This window comes from Ammospiza nelsoni, chromosome Z, assembly GCF_027579445.1.
Source record: "Ammospiza nelsoni isolate bAmmNel1 chromosome Z, bAmmNel1.pri, whole genome shotgun sequence".
Taxonomy (NCBI): Eukaryota; Metazoa; Chordata; class Aves; order Passeriformes; family Passerellidae; genus Ammospiza; species Ammospiza nelsoni.
This window is the reverse complement of record NC_080669.1, coordinates 11,239,470-11,259,829: the sequence shown is the minus strand read 5'-3', so window position 1 is coordinate 11,259,829 and position 20,360 is coordinate 11,239,470. Positions and strand designations below refer to the sequence as shown.

The 20,360-nt window shown below is 42.6% G+C and overlaps 2 protein-coding genes across 2 annotated transcripts; both read left to right on the top strand.

Annotated features, from left to right (window-relative positions):
- The first annotated feature begins 620 nt into the window (after positions 1-620).
- On the top strand, positions 621-8,145 carry TMED7 (transmembrane p24 trafficking protein 7). Its single transcript, XM_059491859.1, has 3 exons — positions 621-877; positions 3,152-3,397; positions 5,226-8,145. Exons 1-3 carry the CDS (start codon positions 710-712, stop codon positions 5,460-5,462), a joined length of 651 nt encoding a protein of 216 aa, XP_059347842.1. The 5' UTR covers positions 621-709; the 3' UTR covers positions 5,463-8,145.
- A 9,235-nt stretch (positions 8,146-17,380) lies between these two features.
- Positions 17,381-20,153, top strand: LSM5 (LSM5 homolog, U6 small nuclear RNA and mRNA degradation associated). Its single transcript, XM_059492445.1, has 5 exons — positions 17,381-17,486; positions 17,929-18,024; positions 18,254-18,281; positions 18,902-18,974; positions 19,886-20,153. The coding sequence occupies exons 1-5, from the start codon at positions 17,441-17,443 to the stop codon at positions 19,916-19,918; spliced, it is 276 nt and encodes a 91-aa protein (XP_059348428.1). The 5' UTR covers positions 17,381-17,440; the 3' UTR covers positions 19,919-20,153.
- Positions 20,154-20,360: the final 207 nt, after the last annotated feature.

Genomic DNA, 20,360 nt, shown 5'->3' with positions numbered 1-20,360 from the left:
GTACTAACTGAAGGAAGGGAAACCTAGGTTAGACATAAGGAAAAAAATTCCTTACAGTGAGGGTAGTGAGACACTGGAACAGGGCCCGAGGAGGTTGGGAATACTCCAAACCTGGAAGCGTTCAAGGCCAAATGGAGCTCTGAGCGACCTGATCTAGTGCAAAGTGTCCCTGCCTAGGGCAGGAGGATTAGGAATCACTGAGATTTCCAGTTTTTAACGTTCTACGACTCCATGGCTGACTGCTGCAATCAGCGTGAGCACTTTAATCGACGTTTTATACCTCTGTTTATTCATTCAGTTCTTACTGACTCTGCAATGAACGTTCTAGGATCTGCACGGCAGAACTCTCCCGACTCATCTCGGAGGGCACCGAGTTTGCTCTTTGCGTGCGCTCGGCCACAGGAGCCAGCCATTGCCAGCTACAGGGCCTAGGGGGACCCCGAAAAACTTTATCTGCGGACAACAGCGCGGAGCGGACATCGAGGGCCGGCCGCCACACGGCGGGAGGAAGGGGCGAGGCCGCGGCCGCGCTCCCCCGCCCCTTCCCCGCCGGACGCCCGTCCCGGAAGCGCTCCGGGAAGGCGCGGACGCTTCCGGGTGCCGCCGCTCGTCCCCTCGGCCACGCCGCGTCCCGCCCGCGCCTCGCAGCCCCGCAGCCCCGGCCGCCCCGAGCCCCTCCGCCCCTGCTCGCCTCTCTCCGCGCCGGGCGATGCCGCCGCGGGGCTCCCGGGGGCCGCTGCCGCCCTTGCTGCTGGTGTGGGCGCTGGCGGCCTGCGCGGCGCGGGCCTCCGAGATCACGTTCGAGCTGCCCGACAACGCCAAGCAGTGCTTCTACGAGGAGATCGCCCAGGGCACCAAGTGCACCCTCGAGTTCCAGGTACCCCTGGCGCCGCGCTGGGCCGCGGCCCCGAGCCCTAAGCCCGGGCCCCTGCCGGGGGCTCTCCCGTGGCTTCCTTCCTGTCGGGAGCATTTGGGAACAGCGCCCGGCCAGGGAGTAGCGGCTGGATCTAATGAGAGGTTTCCAGCCTGACCGAGGAAAACTCTGCGGGAGCGGATGGGAGGCTTCCGCGTAGTGCAGGGCTGAGTGAGTGGGACACAAAGTTGGTCCTGAAAACCGGCAGCGTCCGTAACCTGGTGGCTCCCAGTAGTGCCCATCCAGAACCGCGCAGAGAATACTTAAAGCGCGCCTGACCAACACGTCGGTGTGCCGCAGACGTAATTGCCTAGTGGTTTGTGAAGCATCGAGAGGATGAGCACGGTGCCTCTTAAGAGCTAATAGTTCGTGTTTCAGAGTACAATTCAGATTTGGCTTACATACTAAACAGTGAAAGGGTGATAGAAGAAGGGTGTGGTACAGCATCACTGTTTTGGTGCCTCTGAGTGTATCAGCAGGGCTGGAACTTTTCAGTCTGTCACTTTAGTAGATGAACTCACTGATAGTACAGCAGCAGGAGAGAAAACTCATGCCCACTGACAAAAATCACAGTTATCTTTGGGGGCTTTTGAAAAGATTGTGTAATTTTTATGAGCTGACTTTTCTGGCTGAAGTCCTGTGCTTTCTAGTTTCTCAGTTGCTGTCCCATCTCAAGTATATTTGGGGAATGTTGCTCCCACATATCAGTTCTTGTTACTCTGTCCTGTCTAGTCTAAGTTCTGGATATCTTTTTGTCTACCCAAATGTTTCTTGTCTCTGACTGTTTATTCCATACAGTCTTTTCTGTGCAGTACTTTACCCTGCAGTTTTGAAGTGGGTATTACTGGACAGGTAAGCATGCTGTTGCCACTTTTATTGGTGACCAGAACAGGATTAGCACTGCTAAAAGAAAAGTCTGGATTTGACCAGCCACTGGCAGCTTGAAGTGCTGTGTGAATGTCCTTTGGCAGTATGTCTCAAGGGCCAACAGGAGGCACAAGCAAGTTCAGTGGCAAGGAATCCTAGGGGAGCTTTAAAGTTCTGGCCAATCTTTACTACCTCTGTGTAAAAGCAATATTTTCAGGGTGCCTACACAACTGAATGCAAGTGACTTCCATGAAAAAGCACACCCTTATCAAATTGTAGATCATATTTCAAAAATGAAGAGCTGTGTTATTGCTTGCCCTCTGGATGCTTTTAAAATTTTGCCTTTGTGGAGGAGCTGCTGCTCCAGTCTTTTGTTTCAGTTGTACCACTAATGTAATAATTTTAATAACCTGGCACTTGAGTAAATTGATGAGCATTTAAATAATGCCATGTGGACTGAAGTGTAGATACAGAGATACTAAAATATTTCAGTGATTTCTGCACACATATGAAATAAGTCTCTTCCTCCTTGAAAGTAAAAAGTTTGCAGCAAGGATAAAGTGTACAACTGCTATGGTAAGAGTCATCAGATTACCAAGTTGTAAATACCTAAACTCCTGATCAGTCTTTCTGGACAATCCAGGTAGTAATACGCTATAGACAAACAGTAATCAAAGCTTCAGAAATCCCCTTGAAACAGTTGTGAAGTTTTGAGTCAGTTGCAGGCATTATCCAGATGTGCTCATTTTTGCAAGAGCTCATGTGTCTAACTTCAGAAGGGAGGCAGCAGGTTCCCCAGAGCTTGCTCTGTTGACAGCAGCTGACAGGAAAATGGACAGATTGAAGCCAGACAGTTCGAAATTCCTGTTATACTGGTCACACACCATTCCTGCAGCCTAATGCAGCTGAGATACAGCAGGGCAGTTACACTTTCCTGGCCACAAGAAGGGAGTGCCTTGCTGCATGTTAGCAGTCTCAGCTGGATGAATTAATTCCACGGAGGATTTGAGTGTACAGCAAATGTCAGACTGTCATGTTGTTGCTGTCCCATGGAGCGTCATCTACTGTAGACTTTGCTGTTGTACAGTTAGTAACAATAAAGTAACTAAAATTGTTCTCATAAGGGTTTGAAAATACAGTTGACATTGCAAATGCTGAACCAGAAGCATTTTTAATTATTTTCTGTGTGTCGTTCATAGGAAAATAATTTTGCAGACTTGCTTTGAAAGATTCTCAAATGAATGCATTATATTTTACAACACCTGTCAAGGCAAAAAGCTTTGCAGTTCCATCTGCCAGACCAGACTTCTTAGAAGAAATATATAGGTGTCCATATTTTTAAAAAGACAATTTCTTGGTTTTTGTTTCCAGGTGATCACGGGGGGTCATTATGATGTTGACTGTCGGTTGGAAGATCCCGATGGCATTGTGCTGTACAAAGAGATGAAGAAACAATATGATAGCTTCACATTTACTGCATCCAGGAATGGAACATACAAGTTCTGCTTCAGCAATGAGTTCTCTACTTTCACACACAAAACTGTGTACTTCGATTTCCAGGTTGGAGAAGATCCACCACTGTTTCCTAGTGAGAACAGAGTAACTGCACTTACCCAGGTAACTGTTGTTTTTGGCAAAAGTTGTTAAGTGAAGGCAATTTTTCTTCAAGTTCAGCTGCTTTAGTTATCTACATTGCTTTTGAAAATTCATTAAGTGAAGCTGAGTAGGAATCACCAAATGTTTAAGAGGAAATTAGGACAGAAACTTAAGGCCGCTGTTGTTTGGGGTTTTGTTGTTTGGGTGGTTTCTGGTATTTTTTTGATTGTTTTCCATTTGGTTGGTGGGATTTTTCTAAAGTTTCTAATGGAACATCCTTTCAATGACACATTATTGTGTCTCTTGACATGTGGATTTCACAAAATAGATATTGGTGGAATAGGGTTTAAAAAATTTCCAAGGTCTGGAGAAACTGTCAGAATTATTTCTATATTTAAAACAATAGAGTCTTTTTTAGCAGGAGAACTCGTGTAATTATTGTTTTTAAACTGGAGAAGGAAATTCTAGCAAAATAAATAAATAAAGTCAGCTATATTTATTTGGCTTCTAGATATTTGGGCTTTTTAAGTCTAGAAAGTGTCAGAGCATTATTGTTACTGTGTTTTCAGGATTTTATAGTTTTGTACCCCCTGTGCACAATCTAAATACCTTAAAACTTTCTTTGGATCATTTCATTAATTGCTGCAGTGCTTTTATTTTGAGTCCGGATTCTTGATACTGTATCTCCTAGTTTCTTTTTTTTGCTGCTTTGGAAGGAGATTCTTTTTGCAGTTCTGGTCAGGCTTATGGCATGACCAAATTTGGGTAGCCTTTCATGGAAGCAGTTAAAGGTAAATCCATAAAACCAGAGTGACCTTATGTTAGATCCCTTGTGCAGATCAGGATGTTTCTACAATTTACAAATAGCAAAACTTAGTTTGAAAAAACTCATTCTGAATTTTGTCGAGATTATCTTAGACTTGTTCAGACACATGTCTTGAAAGTCATCAGAATGTGGTTAGATACAGATTTAAGGGACTCAGAGCAGCCCTACAAGGGTGTTAAACATTTCCTTTAAAATAATTTGTGCTGTTTGATCTTCAGGAAATATTAATCTTAAGCCATTAAAGAGAAACTTAAGTTGTGAGTAGAAAATAAGTATTTTGAAGATCTAAGGACTGTCTCTTAGTGATCAAAACACAGTTAGGAGTACTTTTACTTAGAGCAGATAAACTAAAACTGCAAGAAGTTTATATAAAAAATTATCTAGGACTTGGAAAACCAATAATGCATTTTGTTTTTTTTTTTAATGAAAAATCATTAAATTGGCCAAGTTGGTAAGTATTTTTGTATGAATAAGGCATTGAGTGTTCAGGAGCACTGAAGGATAACAATTGTCCCTTCTCTAACCAGTTATGTTAGATGAGTAAGAGAATGGTCCCTTGACAACAGAGTACATGTTGTACAACTTGAGTGAGAATTAATCAATGCAGAATGTCATATTTATGAAAATTGAAGCACATAGTATCTGCTCTGTGTATCTTAATATTATAAACAACTGCTTTTTTTCCTGTGGAATTAACAGCTGGAGGATCAAGGACATTTCAAAAATATTTCCGAGGGTCATTTTGAATCCAAGTAGAAATTTGGAATTTGTTCATTAATTCTCAGAGCTTGTTGCTTTTTATTAGTTCTGTGGTTTTATCTGCTTCCGTATTTAACAGCATCACATTTTTGTGTGTAAAGTTTCATCAGTGTAAGTTACATTTTACTGTATTTACACTATTTCTGTCTGACATTGGTCTGAATTAATTCTTAGCTTGCAAAATTACATGACTCCATTTTAAATATCAAAGCACAAAATCACTAGAAGGGTTCTTAATTCTGTGTTGTGTGTTTGTTTCTCCAGATGGAGTCTGCGTGCGTTTCAATTCACGAAGCTTTGAAGTCTGTCATCGACTATCAGACTCACTTCCGCCTGAGGGAAGCGCAGGGCCGCAGCAGAGCAGAGGATTTAAACACAAGGGTGGCCTACTGGTCAATAGGGGAAGCAATCATCCTTCTTGTTGTTAGTATTGGGCAGGTATTTCTCCTTAAAAGCTTCTTCTCGGATAAAAGAACCACGACAACACGCGTTGGATCGTAACCAGTAGCGGCAATGCTTCAGGTGTGTTACTCACTAAGATTAGTGGTTCTCCAATTTAACTGTAGGTACAGAGGTCTGAATATATGCAACACTCAAATGTGTTTACTCCTCATCTCTTAAAAATCACAAAACAGATCCAAAAAGTTATGAAAGGGACACATAATTTGAAATATTTTTAAGGATCCTTCGGAACGTAAATATTTTAATTCCTGTATTAAAATATCTAGCAGTGTCTAGTGTCTCTTTATTTCTACTGATATTAATCCAAACCAAGTTTGATTTTTACCACTACAATTAGTCATCTGCAGTGTAAAACTTTAAAATAACACAACAGTCTAGTGTCTGATACAAGAGATCATATATATGAAAATCTCGTTTCATTTTAATTTTCAGGCTGAATATCTTGGATTACAAAACAGAAAATATTATTAACTGTAGTGCACTGGTTTGATTTGCTGTTTTAGAAAAATGGAATCATACCCATTGCTTTTTTGTAAAATCATTGAAAGCTTGGCACTACATTGTGGTACACATTCTTTATCAGCCTGGAAAGTCGTCAGAATTTGCTGAATTTTATACTTCATTATGATTGCTTAAACATCTTCTGTATTAAAATAAATACATTTTCTCTTTTGCAATGTTTGTTTTACTGAAGAAATTGTAAGCTGAGACTAAGACTACTCAGGAAATCCACTTCTGCATACAAAACAAAAAATCCAAGTTTCCAAGTTTATGTAAAAAATGTGCAGTAGAATAGGGAGTCTTCTAACTTTGTCATTGAACCTGTGCAGTACTATACATGCTGCTGCTGCTTTTTGGATTTAAGACCAGAAGTAGCTTGGCTTGTTAAGCAGCACAGCACCAGCACTGGATGAGGTTATATTATGTGTTAGGCACGTACAAAGCTTTTTACTAAATTGTTTTCCTAGTAAGAGGGCAGTTTGATATTGATACTGCGTTGCACAAGTGCTGTAAATATTCCTCTCTGTGTTGCACTGAGACATGACAGCCTTGTGCATCTAATTGCCACTCTATTTTGTTAGTGGTCAGGAAATGTTTTAAATATTTCAGGTTATCTTTTTGGTAGAGTTATTAGAGTTACATTGCTTTCACTGCTCATGTCTTCAGTAGCTTATGTGCTGTAAAATTCTCTTTTATTTCGTTGTTGAAGGTAGTAAATGTATGTACATGCCCATTGTTTGAATTGAGCTGGTCATAGTAAGGTTAAACTCCTAATTGCTCTGGGGAAAAAAAAAGTATGCTGACCAATTCTTTAATGCATACAAAATAAGCTAAAGTAAAAAATTTGTCATATATTACTAGTTCAATCAAAAGATGCTTCTTACACAAGTTCTTGGCAAGCAGAGAAAGAGTTCTACACCCTTATAATTGCCTATAGTATTTCTAGCAAAAACTTGAAATTACTTGTTCAGGTGACACTTGAGCAGTCTGAGGAATTGATCTAAGATGACTTGATTTTAAAATCATGTCATGGTTGAAAACAATAAAAGTGCCCCATCTCTGTTGTGAATTGATTGACTGCTCTTTTGGAAACTGAAGGAAAACATCAGACAGCTCAAAGACTATTTAGAAGGTCATGGAGGTATTAAATTTCCTTAAGTAAAATTCAGGATGTAAAGTTTTGCTATCCTGTACTGAGTTTTGAATACTGCAGTCTCATTTTGGGATGCACGTTCCCCAGAAATAGTTAGACCCACTAATACAAGAAAACAAAAGTCTGCTTTTGTCTTGCGATACAAAGCTGTGCCTGCATACAACATTCTTGATTGTACCTCTGTGCTTTCTTCTTGTGCTTCAGCAGCTGATGTCTAGTACTTTTTGTGCTGCATTGCACACAGTAGTAAAGCAAGTGGTACACTTCAGGTGCAAGTGTCAAATGAAAATATGATTTACTTTTGCTAGTGTTCATTATTTCTGGAGTTTGAATATTAGTTATGTAGCTTTAATCACAACAAAGGCATTTGGTTGAAGGCTTGAATTGTGTTGGGTTTTTTTTCTACTGAGTTGTTCTGTGTGCTGGCAAAAGTGGTAACTAGTGCTATAAAACTGATGATGATCAGCTATTGCATACATGTCTCTTTATTCTTTCACAATGTTTGAATGTGTGAAGTGGACTGTTCCATTCAATGTTACTCCCACAGCAGAGGTTTAGTGGACTTGACTTTTCCATTAAAGTTAGGTGTCTGAACCAGTGGTCTGGCATCCTGCTGCATAATGTGCAGCAACAGCTTAAAAATGCCTTCATTTTTGTGTTGTTAAAAACATGGCACAAACACACGTTTCAACGTAGCTGTATATAGTTTTTAACTGACTGAATAGGATATAATAAAACACACATGCTAACACGCAGTGGGTGAAGAAGTGCATTGTGACCTTTGGTTAAAGCTGCACCTTTTTAATATACGAGCAGTTTGGTTAATCTTTGGTGTGATACACAAGAGAACACCCTGCGTTAAAGGGGATATAACTGTGTTTTTAATTGCTAAATGCTCTGGGTTTCAGCTATGCGTTGGATGTTTTATGTTTACAAGACTTCTTTTTGTGTCCTGAAATGTCGGTTCTTTAGTTTGAGGGTATGGGTGGGGAAATTTAGTTTGAATAAGACAAAAAGCAGACCCTGTGAATATTGTACGGGAAAATAAAAAATTAATATATGAATGTAGTCCAATTGTTTTGTTTGCATATGGGATTGGGGAACATTATTCTTCAAAAAAATCTTTGAATTATAATTTGAATAGTCAGCTTGTGTTTTAATGTACTACAGTTAATCTGCCTCCTGACAGTTGATCATTACTTCAGCCATGCTTAGCAAGGTAGTGTGATTATTGGCTCTTTGCTCAGGACATCCTTAATGCAGGCAGACAGTCATAAATCGCTTCATGTTGGAGTAGAATTCGAGGTACTTAATTGCAGGTGCCAGGAATTATTTGGGACCTATTGCATGTTTTCACATTAATTCTGTAGATACAGAGTTACAGAGGGAGCTGGAAAGGTGCCTTCAATTACTATTTTCCAATTACAAAATATGAACTTCAAATAAATAGTGACTGAATGTGTGACTTAAGGTACTTTATATTGCATTGCATAGGTTTAAAGAACAGATATGGTAGGCATCATTGTTTTGTGTGGACACCTTCCAGAATTACTCTTCTTGCTAAGTCAGTTGCTAGATATTCAAAAATTTCAAGACTATACAGCAGTTGGATTAAGGAAAGCTTTTGTCTAGAAGTATGGGTAAATACTTCTTTCAGTGATGTGTTAATATTATGGCCAAGTAGTTGTCTGGGGCTTTTTAAGGTGCACTGCACCCAGCACTTTGAAGCACTTAGTTGTGGTCGGTGGTGCTTTTCTGCTGAAAGGAGATAATCGTACCAAAAAAAAAAAAATTAGACAAAGTGAAAAGATGAATCATTGGATCAAGTGACATGCATGATGATGATGAAGGCTTTTATTAGGAAGGGAGGAGAAATGTGCTCTGGACCCCCACAAATGTAAACAATTCCTGAACTACTAGGCCACCAGAGGGCACAAGTGCAGCAGCACAGTGCAACCACCTCCTTCCGGGGTGAGATAAAACCAAAAGTTTAACACAGGTCCTAAATGAGATGGATGAAAAGTCTTTCACATTCTTCCCTTGACTTGCATAATCAAGTTCCAGAAAAGCAAGGTTATGCTATGTGCACACTGAGGGTGCTACTGATTTCCATCAAGTTAAGTGTTGTGAGACATGAAGGAAAGTAGCGACTCAGCTTAGCTTAGTAGAAGCTCCAGACAGTAATAGCTCTCAAAAGACTCATTATTTGTATTAAAAAGGCCCGGTTGCACTCCACAGGGCAAGATGTTATGTAAATGTAAGGTGGTTTCACTTTTCAACACTTCTAAGCAGATTGATTTGACTCATGCCTTCTGACAGGAACCAGCATACACATGTCAGAGGCCTGGTCAGCATCTATTGTGTGCAGCACATTTTTAAGCACGTGGACTGCCTTGTGTGTCCATGTTTTATGTTTCTTATTACAGGCTGTTTTGCTAGTGAATTAACAGGAAAGGCAGTGGCATGGGTTGTCGTTTTGTTGCCAGCCTCCTGTTTCAGGATGGAAGGTCCTTAAATGAGTCATCAGAACTGTAGTTTTATCAGAGTGCAGAAACAAATCCTGACAGAGACACCAGGTTCCTTAATTTCACTGTTGATCATTGTGTGTTCAGTTGTCAGTAGATGCCATTGAACAGAACTTTCTTCTTTTTGTGATCTGAACATCATTGTGAGACACTGTCAAGTTCAGAATACAGCACATGAGACGCAGTACAGCAGGATGCCATCCCTTCAACAGCCTGCATTGTTCAGGTGCACATTCTGTAGCTGAATGTATTTTTTTATTTGTTTCCACAAGAAGGATGCAGTGACCTCCTGCAGACGTGTGACAGTGCATAGTCCCTTATCAGCTGCATATTTAAGAGGCCTCCACTTGATGGAGTATTCCTGGCTTTTTGTTAGGGATGGTTTCTATGCATATCTTGGACATTCTTTCCTAAATTATTGTACAGGGATTTTCCTGGCACCAAGGACAGTAAATTTATTCAGACTTTACTGTAAATGAGTATTCTTTATAAATAACCAAAACAGAAAGTATATTGATATATTTGATATGCAGGATATTAAAAACCAAAGACAAGCATCTTCTTCCTGGAAAAAAATCAAACAGGAAGAAAAAGGGGTTGGGAAGGATAAAACTGATGAGAGACAAGAGCTTTTTTGGCACAGCACTGGCTTTTGCTCTGGTGTTTGGAGAACACAATACCACTAGATGTCAAGAAAGTAACTTGACAGGGAGAGAAAGGGGGTAAAAGTGGGGAAAGAAGGATGAGTTAGGGTGTATTAAAAGGATAAAAAAAAGAAGAGATAGGACCCATGTGCTGGGTTTGTGAGGCTTAAGGAGTGTCTAGTTTGCTCCCTATGGTCAGGAGGTTGCTCCATCTCCAGGGGTGCTGGTGATCTTTGGTGGCTGCTACCCCCAGTACAGGTTTGCAGCACAATCTGCAAATAGCAGCTGAAAATCAGACAGAGTCAACTCTTCTAATGCATATTGGCACACACATAATGAGGAATTCAATGAAAATTACCCTGGGGAAACTCAGAAGAAACGTGTCAAAGGGTGGGTGAAAGTTGGAAGAGCAGGCAGCTGCTACAGGGAGGGAATGTGAAGAATGGAGCATGGTAACAACCAAGGAAGTGCTGCCACCTGTGAAATACTCTGCCTCGCCTAAAAACCAGTCCTTAATGCACTAACACAAACCCACAGTGACTCTTCATTTCTGTATCAGTGATTGTCCTGAACTACTGACTCAAGATAGCTGCCCACCCATTCTGCATGTCCCTTTCACTCACAGAGATGCCTAAGACATAAAAGACCTCACTTACCACCACACCACACTTCCCCTTCTCTGGAACAAAAGCCATCAGAATCCAAACATTCACAGAGCAGAAAATAAGTCCATATTTCATGACTTGCACTAATCCTTAGATCAAGCCCCTAGGGAGTTAGATTTCATTAAGTGGAATTGTGTAGCAAATGGAATTTTACCCTCCTGCAAAGAAATTTTTACCCTCCTAGAAAGAAATTGCTTGAATTTCAAAATGCAATTAACATCTTAAAAACATTGGAAAATAATGCTTTTAGGCAAAGTATGTGGCATTTCTGGTCTAAACATTGCAGTTTAATTTCAATTATAGACTGTTACTGTTTACAATATCTTGGGACACAGCACATGACAGGATGCCTAAAACATTTCTTTCCTCCAGGTTATAATATTTTCCTGCAAGAATATTCAAAACCAAAATATTCCTTTTACTTTTTACTCCAAAACTCCAAGAGTTGAAAGCTGAGCTGCTGGCAGCCAAGAGTCCTGCATGCAGTGTGGTCAACAGCAGAGGAAAACACTTGAGGGTGTCCTGGGTATCTGTATCACTCTGTAGGGTTGGGCTCCAGATATCTGTTTCTTTTCCATAATATTTTCTCATGACCTTGAGTGGAAGAAGGACTGCTATAAACTAAGATTGCTTCTGAGCACTTGACTGGAAGCAGTAATTTTACTGAAGCATATATTTGGAAGTACACAGAATGCAGAGCAATAAAGAAATAGGATGAATGGCACATGTCTGCAACTGTAGATCAATACACTTCATGAATGCCAAAACAAAACATTGCTGCCTACCTTCAGCTCATCTCTGTAGGACTGAACTTTCTTACCATAAGTCCTGACAATAGTGCATGGTAAAAAATCCAATTAAGTACAAAAATTAAATAGAAAAATTGAACTCTTGGTAGTCATACAGGTAAAATTCCATATGGGGAAGGATAACTGATTTAGGGCAGGGAGTGCTAATAGATGTATTGGTAACTCATCTTCTTTACTAATGCATAAAGAAAACCAGTGTCAGTGAGTGATAGGAACCAGGTTCTGGATTGGAAGGCATTCAGAAATTACAATATTGGGGTGTCTTGCTGTAATGTGAGAATTTCAACATCTGAAATCACTGCAGAAACTATACTTCTGCCTTTCCATTTACTGGTAGACCAAACACTGCATTCAGTCAAGAGATCCCTGCTTGGTGAATACAAACTGTCACTTAACAGTCTCACTGCCTTTAGCTGTTAGGATAGGAAAAGCTCTGATGGGCTTTTACCATATTCAAATAGTGATAATTATAAACCTCTTCATCTTTGTCATACCTGTGGTACATACTGATACAGCCTAAATTCCCTTGGACCAAAAGTAGTTCTGAAGTCATAACAAAAGCCCTCAGAGAGTGGGGCTAGCCTGGCACTTAAGCCAACTGGATGTGCCTTCTCTTCTTGAGGCCCTACTCCCTCCTCAGGACATCTGTGCATTTCATGGCACATAGAACCATCCACTTCCCATGAATTCCTAGGAATATATCAAGATAAAAACAAGGATCATTTGGATCACTAAATCACACTCCTTCAGGTGCATCAACCATGAAATGAGCATTTATGCAGGAAGGGCTCAAAGAACATCCTACAGCCACTACAGCCTTCAGCACTCAATAGCAAGCAAATGGCCTGTCATTAAAATACAAGCTCAAAAGTCTCAAGATTCCCCAGACGGTAGTCCACTGGAGAATCTTTAGGAGATCTTAAAGAAAGGTCACTGATGGAAAATAAAATTGAAGGAATGAAATTCTGAAAGACCCAGAGCCATCACACCTGCTCATTTAGTTCTTTTAGTGAGTTTTAGACGCTGTGCTGGAAATAGCAGACCAAACACAGCTCTGCACACAGATTTAGAACTCCATGCTTTTAAATTTTTTGTGGGTATCCTTCAGAGCTCTTAACAATCTTTGTCCACATCAACCAGATGTGGACACCTGGATTGTGGTACAAGATGGGCAGAAGAAACAGGTGCATTTGAATGGTTATTTCCTTGCCACATGATTAACACTAGCTCCTTTTATTGTGGATTTGGAGCAATAAAGGTTCTTTTTTTCCCATTCTGCAGACTAGGCAGTGGATCTGAGGAGGGCAAATCCTTCTGTCTCAAGTTCCTCATTGAACTTGTGGAAATAACTCCAAGGCAATACTTGTGTCAGGATATGGAGCAAGACTCACAACTCATGTCAACTTCTAGACTCCAGGACAGCACAGAAACCTTCCTACCCACCTTGTGAAACCTAATAACCCATGGTCTTGTTAATGCTTTCAGCCCACCCAGGCCTGCATGGCTGGTATCATGGAAGTGAAGGCACATAGTGGCCAGGGAAGAAGGAGAGGGAGATGGGAAGTGCAATAGTTTGCTTCCCAGCACTTTGCCATGCATGCAGGAATGTGGAGGATCTTTGAGTCTGTGGTGATTGATGATGGTTCAAAACTTGCACAGTGTCTAGTTCTAGCCTTGAGCTGCAGGTGTGGAAGCTGACACACAATCTAAAGGACAGAAGACAGCACTGGACAACCTGTTCGAGGTGCTGCACCCCAGGGATGCCTTAAGGCAGAGCAGGTGGCTGCTCATTAATTCCAGCTCCTCAAAAAACCCCATTCATTTGGAAGGTTTATTTTTAGTATGTCGCCCTTCCAGTTTGGCTGATTAGGATAATGGCTGTCAGGATTTTCCTTCACATCTTAATTTCCAAAAACTGCTTTCAAGTGTGAAAGAAACACAAAATTTTTGGTCTCTAACATTAGTACTGTAGGACAGCAAGTGGATGCAAAGAGTGAGCTACTAATTTTTCTGCCAACATTGAAAAACTTTCAAGGACAAAAACTGTTGCTAGATGGCTTATGCAACAAGGTCTGTGAGATAACACAGTGTGGCAGCAAACTCCTGAAGCTGAGTAGCTGGGTACTCTGAGCATATCTTTACACTTTCTAGACCAATAAATAATACTTCCTGCGCTCTACCAGGCCCACTGAGTAAAGGCAGGGCTCCATAGTTTTTATGTAGCTCTGAATTTGAGTTCCACATGAGTTCCCTTGCCCTTTCCCCTCCGAATAAGTGCTCACCCAAGCATTGAAGTTGGCTTGGGTGCTTCAAAACTACAGTGCCCTTACTGTAGTTTTGCCTGCCCTGTGGCTGGGCTGCAAGACTTCTGCTGTGAGATTATTGCACTGCATTTGGGACCCAAATGAAAGATAATTGTTTCCATGTCAGTAGCCTAAAGAAAAAGACTTCAGTGTCATTCTAGAAAGTGGAGAAGGAGAGCAAACAAGTCAGCCTGGCAGGTTTGTGTAGAGGGGCTGGGCAGATGGAGAACACAGGTAAGTATAGGCAGTGTAGAGGCTGCAAGGCCAGATCTTTCCCAGACCCAGGCAGAAGTAAAGGACAGTAACTGAGCAGCACTGGGAACCACAAACAGGAAAGTTCTATGGCCATTTGCGCCAGGTAAGGTGTGAGCTGAAGGGATAGGACAACAAATTAGCTGAATTGGTAGAACTACAGAAGTTCAGTCGACACAAGATATCCCCAGATGGCACACTCAGGCATTAAAGAAGATAGGGATCCCCCAAAGGTCAGCATTGCAGGAGTTGGGATTACTTCACAAGTGACAGTTTCCTATTGGTGGCTATGGGACAAGAATCTGCTGCTTGTGCAGAGAGAATATTTGTTTTCTCAGATGGAGAGCTCTCTCCAAATGGCAGCAGCTGAGAGAAATGCAGACACCTTCAGTGGCAGTCCTCTAAAACTTATGCTCTCCTTAGGCTGTCCTAGTTTCCTAGGCAAGAGAGCAAGGATTGCAGTGCACCTTGGAGGAGCAAAGAGCATAAGGAACAGCAAGAAGCAACTTGATGCTGTCAGAAAATTCTGTTACTAGACCTGGGTAGCTGTGCTTGGGAAATTTAATGACAGCCAGCTGCTGGTCACACAGGCAGCAGGCTTTGTGCAACATCAAGATGTGGGGCTTCAGGGTCACAAATTAGTATTTTGGTCCACGTTTGTTGCATTGATGCAGGTCAATGGAAGGGACCAAGTTTCAGCTGTCAGATAGGCAGCTCAGGATGAGGACGTGACACTCCATGCAACATTGTCAATTGGATGCATGAAGACAGGAATACATAGAAATCCTAGCTCTAAAAAAGAGTCTTAGTGCCCAAATGAGATACAGAGAGCAAGGTCCATGGAACAGGAGGAAACCACCTGGGACAAGAGGAGTTTGAACAAGAGGAAAAGACTGCACTTTGATCTTAATGAAGTGAGGTTTTTGGCCCTAAAAATTCAAAGGCTCCCAAAGTAATATTGAAAGTAGAAGCTGGGAGAAAGCAAACAGGCACAGAAGAGCATGTAGTGTAGATGATGTGATGTTAAAAAGTGGATACATCTAGGGTTCAATGCCTCTTGTGAAATACCAGAAAGGAAATGAAAATAAGAATTGCAATAAGTAAGGACAGCAAGTTAGACCGCCAATGCCAGTTCATTTTCACATGCAAAATTAAACGTTGGTGTCAGGACAAAACTGGCACATCCTTGCACGGAGCCTGGAGAAACAAGTTAGGGATGCTGAAATGGTTACCTTCACAGAACAATGGCCATCTCAGCAGCTGGAATATGGAGGATCAATGGCATTCGGTGTTACCTTGCTGACAGTTTTCACGGCAACGAAAGAGTCAGGGCCCTCCCTCCCCTCTGCAAAGCTGTGGTCAATGCCCTCCTATCTCCCTCCGTACCAGCAGAATACTCCCCATATCCATTGAGTGCTGTTCTGCCCCTACAGGAGCGCTGCCTGCGCCTTCAAGGCCCATTTTCCCTGGCACAGCTCCTGTGATGCCAGCTGGTGCCTGTGCCCAGCAGGACAGGAGCAGGTGGAGAAGGGGTGAGGGCCAGTGACCCCAGTGTCCACAGTTCCAGTGAGCACCTCCTTCTCTGAGCAGGTCTGGGGGCTTCCTGTGATGCAGGGTGGTAGCCAGTGCCCCCCTTGTGCAGCACTCCCCATGCCCAGGAGGCCCAGAGGGCTGTCTCTGGCCCGGGCGCCTACTGCATACAGATGAAGCCAGCTGGGAATGGTGGTGGGATTAAGTTACTGAAAGGCTTCAAAAACCTCCCACACACATCTCTAGTGAGTCAACTGACAAATGTGGGAAATGAAAATCTTCACATAAAAGAGCGGGGCCAGCAGCAGCAGGCAGTGATTGCCCCCCTATGCTCAGCATTGGTGAGACCACAATTGAGTCCTATGTTCAGCTGTGGGCCTGTTACCAAAAGTCAGTAAAAATAAAAACTCCTTAACACTAATGCAGCATTAAGAAGACAGCATTCTTTATTGAGCTGGAATGCATGAGGGGATAGCTCCTCCAAAATCTCATTCATGCTGAGTACAGAGCTCTAGTTTATGCACTGTATTTTACATACACATTGACAGGATTTCCTAGAAGAAACATACATATGAGAATCATTTCTCTGAAGTCCTTAACATATGTTCCCTCCCCTTTCTCCATGTGTTCTTCTGTCTTGGGGGTCTCTTTGGTGGTCCCTGGTGGTCAGGGACTCCAAAGTCATAGCTGACAGCCTAGTGAACTGGCAAAAGTTGGCACAACTGGGCTGGTTGCTTTCCAATTCTTCTTCCTACAGAATAAGCATTGGGCAGTTCCACAGGTCAACGGTTTTTGAAGAATAAGCATTGTATTAACCCACCCACTGCGCAAACAATTCTTCATCTGGCAACAGGCCCCTCTCTGCAAGAAGGATATTGAGGTGCTGGAGTGAGTCCAGAGAAGGGCAACAGAGCTGATGAAGGGCCTTGAGCTCAAGCGCCCTGAGGAGCTGCTGAGAGAGCTGGGTTGTTTAGTGTCAAGAAAAGGAAATTCGGGGGACTTACTACTCTCCACACCTGCCCGAAAGCAGGTTGTAGACAGGCAGGGGTTAGTCTCTTTCTCCCAGGTAGCAAGTGACAGAACAAGAGGACAGCCTCAATCTGTGCTGGGGAGGTTTATGTTGGACATTAGAAAGAATTTCTTCACAGAAGATCTGCCCAAGGGGGTGGTAAAGTCAGTGTCCCTGGAGTTATTTAAGGAGAGACTGGATGTGGCACTCAGTGCTATGTTTTTGTTTACATGGTGGGATTCGTGGGATCGGCCTCGGTGATCCCAGAGATCTTTTCCAACCTGCCTTCTTCCGTGATGCTGTAGCAGCTGAGCCATCACAGCGCACACTACACAGTCCGCGGTCCTGGCGCGGGGGCACATCGGTACCGGCGGCGCTGCTCGGTTGGGCCAGCAGGACGAGAAGGGAGGGGGAAAAGGGGGGATTTCCTTCAAGTCTCGTCTCTACCTGGAGGCAGCGCAGAGAGCGACTCCTGGGACAGGTCCGCCCAGCGAGAGGAACGCGGGCGCGGCTGCCGGCCCAGCCCTGCCCCTGTGGGCGGTGCTGCGGGCGGTGCTGCGGGCGGAGCGGCTGCCGGCCATGCCCTTCATGTGTGGCGGCGGCCATTCGCCAGGGCCGGTTCCGACATGGCGGCCAGCGCGGTGTCCAACCCGTCCCAGCTCCTGCCGCTCGGTAACGAATTCCCGGGATTCCCAGCCAGGGCCCGGGGCGGGGTCCCTCTCCGGGGGTCGGGGCGGCTGCGGGCCCCTCCAGGGGCCGAGCTGCGCCGGCGCCTGGCGGGAAGCGGGAGGGCGGGAGCGCCAGGCGGCGGGGCCCGCGCGCGGCCCGCGAGGATATCGGGGTCTGGGGCCCGCGGAAAGGGGGGTGTGAGTAGGGGATCGGTGTGGGGGATGAGGTGTGGGGCTGTGGGACTGTCTGAGGGAGGCCGGTGGGAGTGGGGATGGATGTAAAGATGTCGGGGGGGTATGGGAGAGTGTCTGGTTTGTGTGGGAGGGTGGAGGAGGGGTGTGTAAGGTTGTGTGGAATGTGTCTGTTTGTGTAAATAAACTCAAGAAACCCCGTAAGGCACGAAACCCTTGCTTTGTAGAACGTATACTTTTCTGTGTATCTGCAGAACTTGTGGACAAGTGCATCGGTTCACGTATTCACATTGTGATGAAGAGCGACAAAGAAATTGTTGGGACACTTCTAGGATTTGATGACTTTGTCAGTATCCTTTTATGGACGTTTAAGGCTGCCTGCTTTATGCTCTGGCCTAAGTAATTTATAGCTCTTCAGAGTTTTGGGTTCACTGAATAGACCTTTTTTTTTTATGGATCAGTTGTATTCTGATATTTTCAAATTTAAGGTAAAATCACATATTGACATAAAATGAAAATAGCATTAAATAGTCTAGTTGTAAAATCTGGGGCTTATTTTCGTTGAAACTAGATTTTCAGATATGGTGCTGGAAGATGTTACGGAATTGTAAGTATGTTTTCTGCCTCTTGTTGCTGTTTATTATTTGGTTCACTGAGACAAAGTACTGTGTAAGATGTGTAAAAAAGTGTTTTTACAGCTGTGGAATACTTACCAGTTAAGTAGTTTAACATTGCACTTAAAACAATAGAAAGTGATCTTAAAACAATAGAAAGTTCAGGACAGCCATGTCATAGAGTAGCTATTGTGTTGTTTATACTTGTATGGGGGTCCTATTCGTAGTCTTAATTTTGCATGGGTTGTGTGGGAAACTTTCCAGTAGTTAATTTGTTTTTACACTTCTTTAAGACCTAGGCTAAGATTCAACAAGGTAGCAAACTTCAATATTTTTACTTTGTCATAACATGTTGATATATCATATTCAAGAAGTTGTTAAGCTTTAGAGGGTGAATACACATCTCCATGTACTGAGTAGAAGAGACCTTTTCAGTTAGCTTTCTGTACCTAGGTGCTCCATTTATCCAGGTTATGCTGCCATGTAGCTGATTTATTTGTTAGTTCCAGCAATGGGCACCTTTATGCAGAGATTTCTGTCCGTTCTGTGGTCAAATCTGGAGCCATTGTCCCTGGTTCTGTGTTCTTACTTACTGTTTCTAATGCTCCTTCAGTGAGATCACACCTGAGGGCAGAAGAATCACAAAGCTGGACCAGATTCTGCTCAATGGGAATAACATAACTATGGTGAGTCATGCATGTGTTGACTTTCTGTGCCTGTAAATCGATCAGGGATTGTATTCAACTCCTTTAAGCCGAGCTTTCCTGACAGTTCCACTACATCAGCAAGTTTCAAGTAGCTTGCATGCATAGCTGTCCACAAAGCCTGGACTTCCAATACAAGGGCATTCCTAATTTTGTGGGAATAGGAAGGCTGAAGTGGAAAGATCTGAGTCTAATTTGGCTCTGTATGAATGAGGAATAGTCTCCATTGTGTTTTTTACCTATCTTGCATTGTGTGTCGGAGCAGGTGCCATTCTGTGTTAATTTTTAAGCCTTTTTTCTGCTTTGGTTATTGTTCTGCATGTTGAAAGGACAGCATATGTTCTGACTCCTTGTATGGGGTGAAATTCCTACCATCCAGTTAGGCTGGGCCTGTGTTGCCCTTGAAGAACCTGGTGAATTTTCAGCAAGATAGATACATTTGTGCATTAGATCTCATGTGTCTTTTGGTAATGTATCTTCCTATATCAGGAAGTCCATGACTTAGGCTTTTTTTTTATTTTGATCCCAAAACCAGTGAAGCTCTTTCTCTTTAGAAGTGCTGAGCTGATAATGAAAAAGATACCAGTAAAAGTAGTGGTTAATCCTTTTTTTCCCCCTCATGTTTTGTCTTTTGTATTTCTTTTTCTGTTCTTCAGTTCTTTGCTTTCTTCACAAGGAGGTGCTATGTTGATTTACTCCCTGCTGCTTTTTTGGTTTGTGCATTTCTGGCAATAACTGACTTCATCTGTTGGGAGAGTCTGAAAGCCACTTTTGTGGTCTAGCATGAAGTCTCCATGTCCTAAAATGTTTCTTGTAAAGTAAGAGCTGTCGTGTATGGGTTTATAAAGCTTAACTCTATGGAACTAATGGAAAAATGTCTTACTCTTTTATAGCTGGTTCCTGGAGGAGAAGGACCTGAAGTATGAAGACATGATATTCATATGTATTTTTTATATATATATGCAAAATCTAAATAGAGATTTTGTGGTAGAAATGTTTGGGTATGGATCGTTTGCTTTGCTTACACAATTGACATTGTACAAAAGACAACTCTTAAGGAAGAGTGCTGGTGGTAATGTTGATTTCGTAAATTGAAATCATGTCTTTCTTGTAAAGACGTCCGAACCTCTTCTGAATAAAAGGCTTTTTCTTCGTTGGTTACTGTGTTCTGTTATGTGAGTGCACACGTTTGATAATTGTATAACTACTTAATGGAGTAGAAAAATGACGGTTGTGTTTTGGTTGCCATCAGTCATCATTTTTTCTACATCTGTTGCATTTGTTGCCACGATTTTGCTGTGGTTTGGCATACATGCAGATACTGAACTGGATGTTTTGTTCAAAGTCTGTCACTGGAAACCATGTGGC

Bases quoted from the DNA above. Each gene is read 5' to 3' on its own strand.
- TMED7 (XM_059491859.1), top strand. From the start codon at position 710: ATGCCGCCGCGGGGCTCCCGGGGGCCGCTGCCGCCCTTGCTGCTGGTG. The intron at 878-3,151 runs GTACCCCTGGCG...TTTTGTTTCCAG, and splicing joins AGTGCACCCTCGAGTTCCAG to GTGATCACGGGGGGTCATTA. The intron at 3,398-5,225 runs GTAACTGTTGTT...TTGTTTCTCCAG, and splicing joins GAGTAACTGCACTTACCCAG to ATGGAGTCTGCGTGCGTTTC.
- LSM5 (XM_059492445.1), top strand. From the start codon at position 17,441: ATGGCGGCCAGCGCGGTGTCCAACCCGTCCCAGCTCCTGCCGCTCG. The intron at 18,025-18,253 runs GTATCCTTTTAT...CTAGATTTTCAG, and splicing joins AGGATTTGATGACTTTGTCA to ATATGGTGCTGGAAGATGTT. The intron at 18,975-19,885 runs GTGAGTCATGCA...ACTCTTTTATAG, and splicing joins ATGGGAATAACATAACTATG to CTGGTTCCTGGAGGAGAAGG.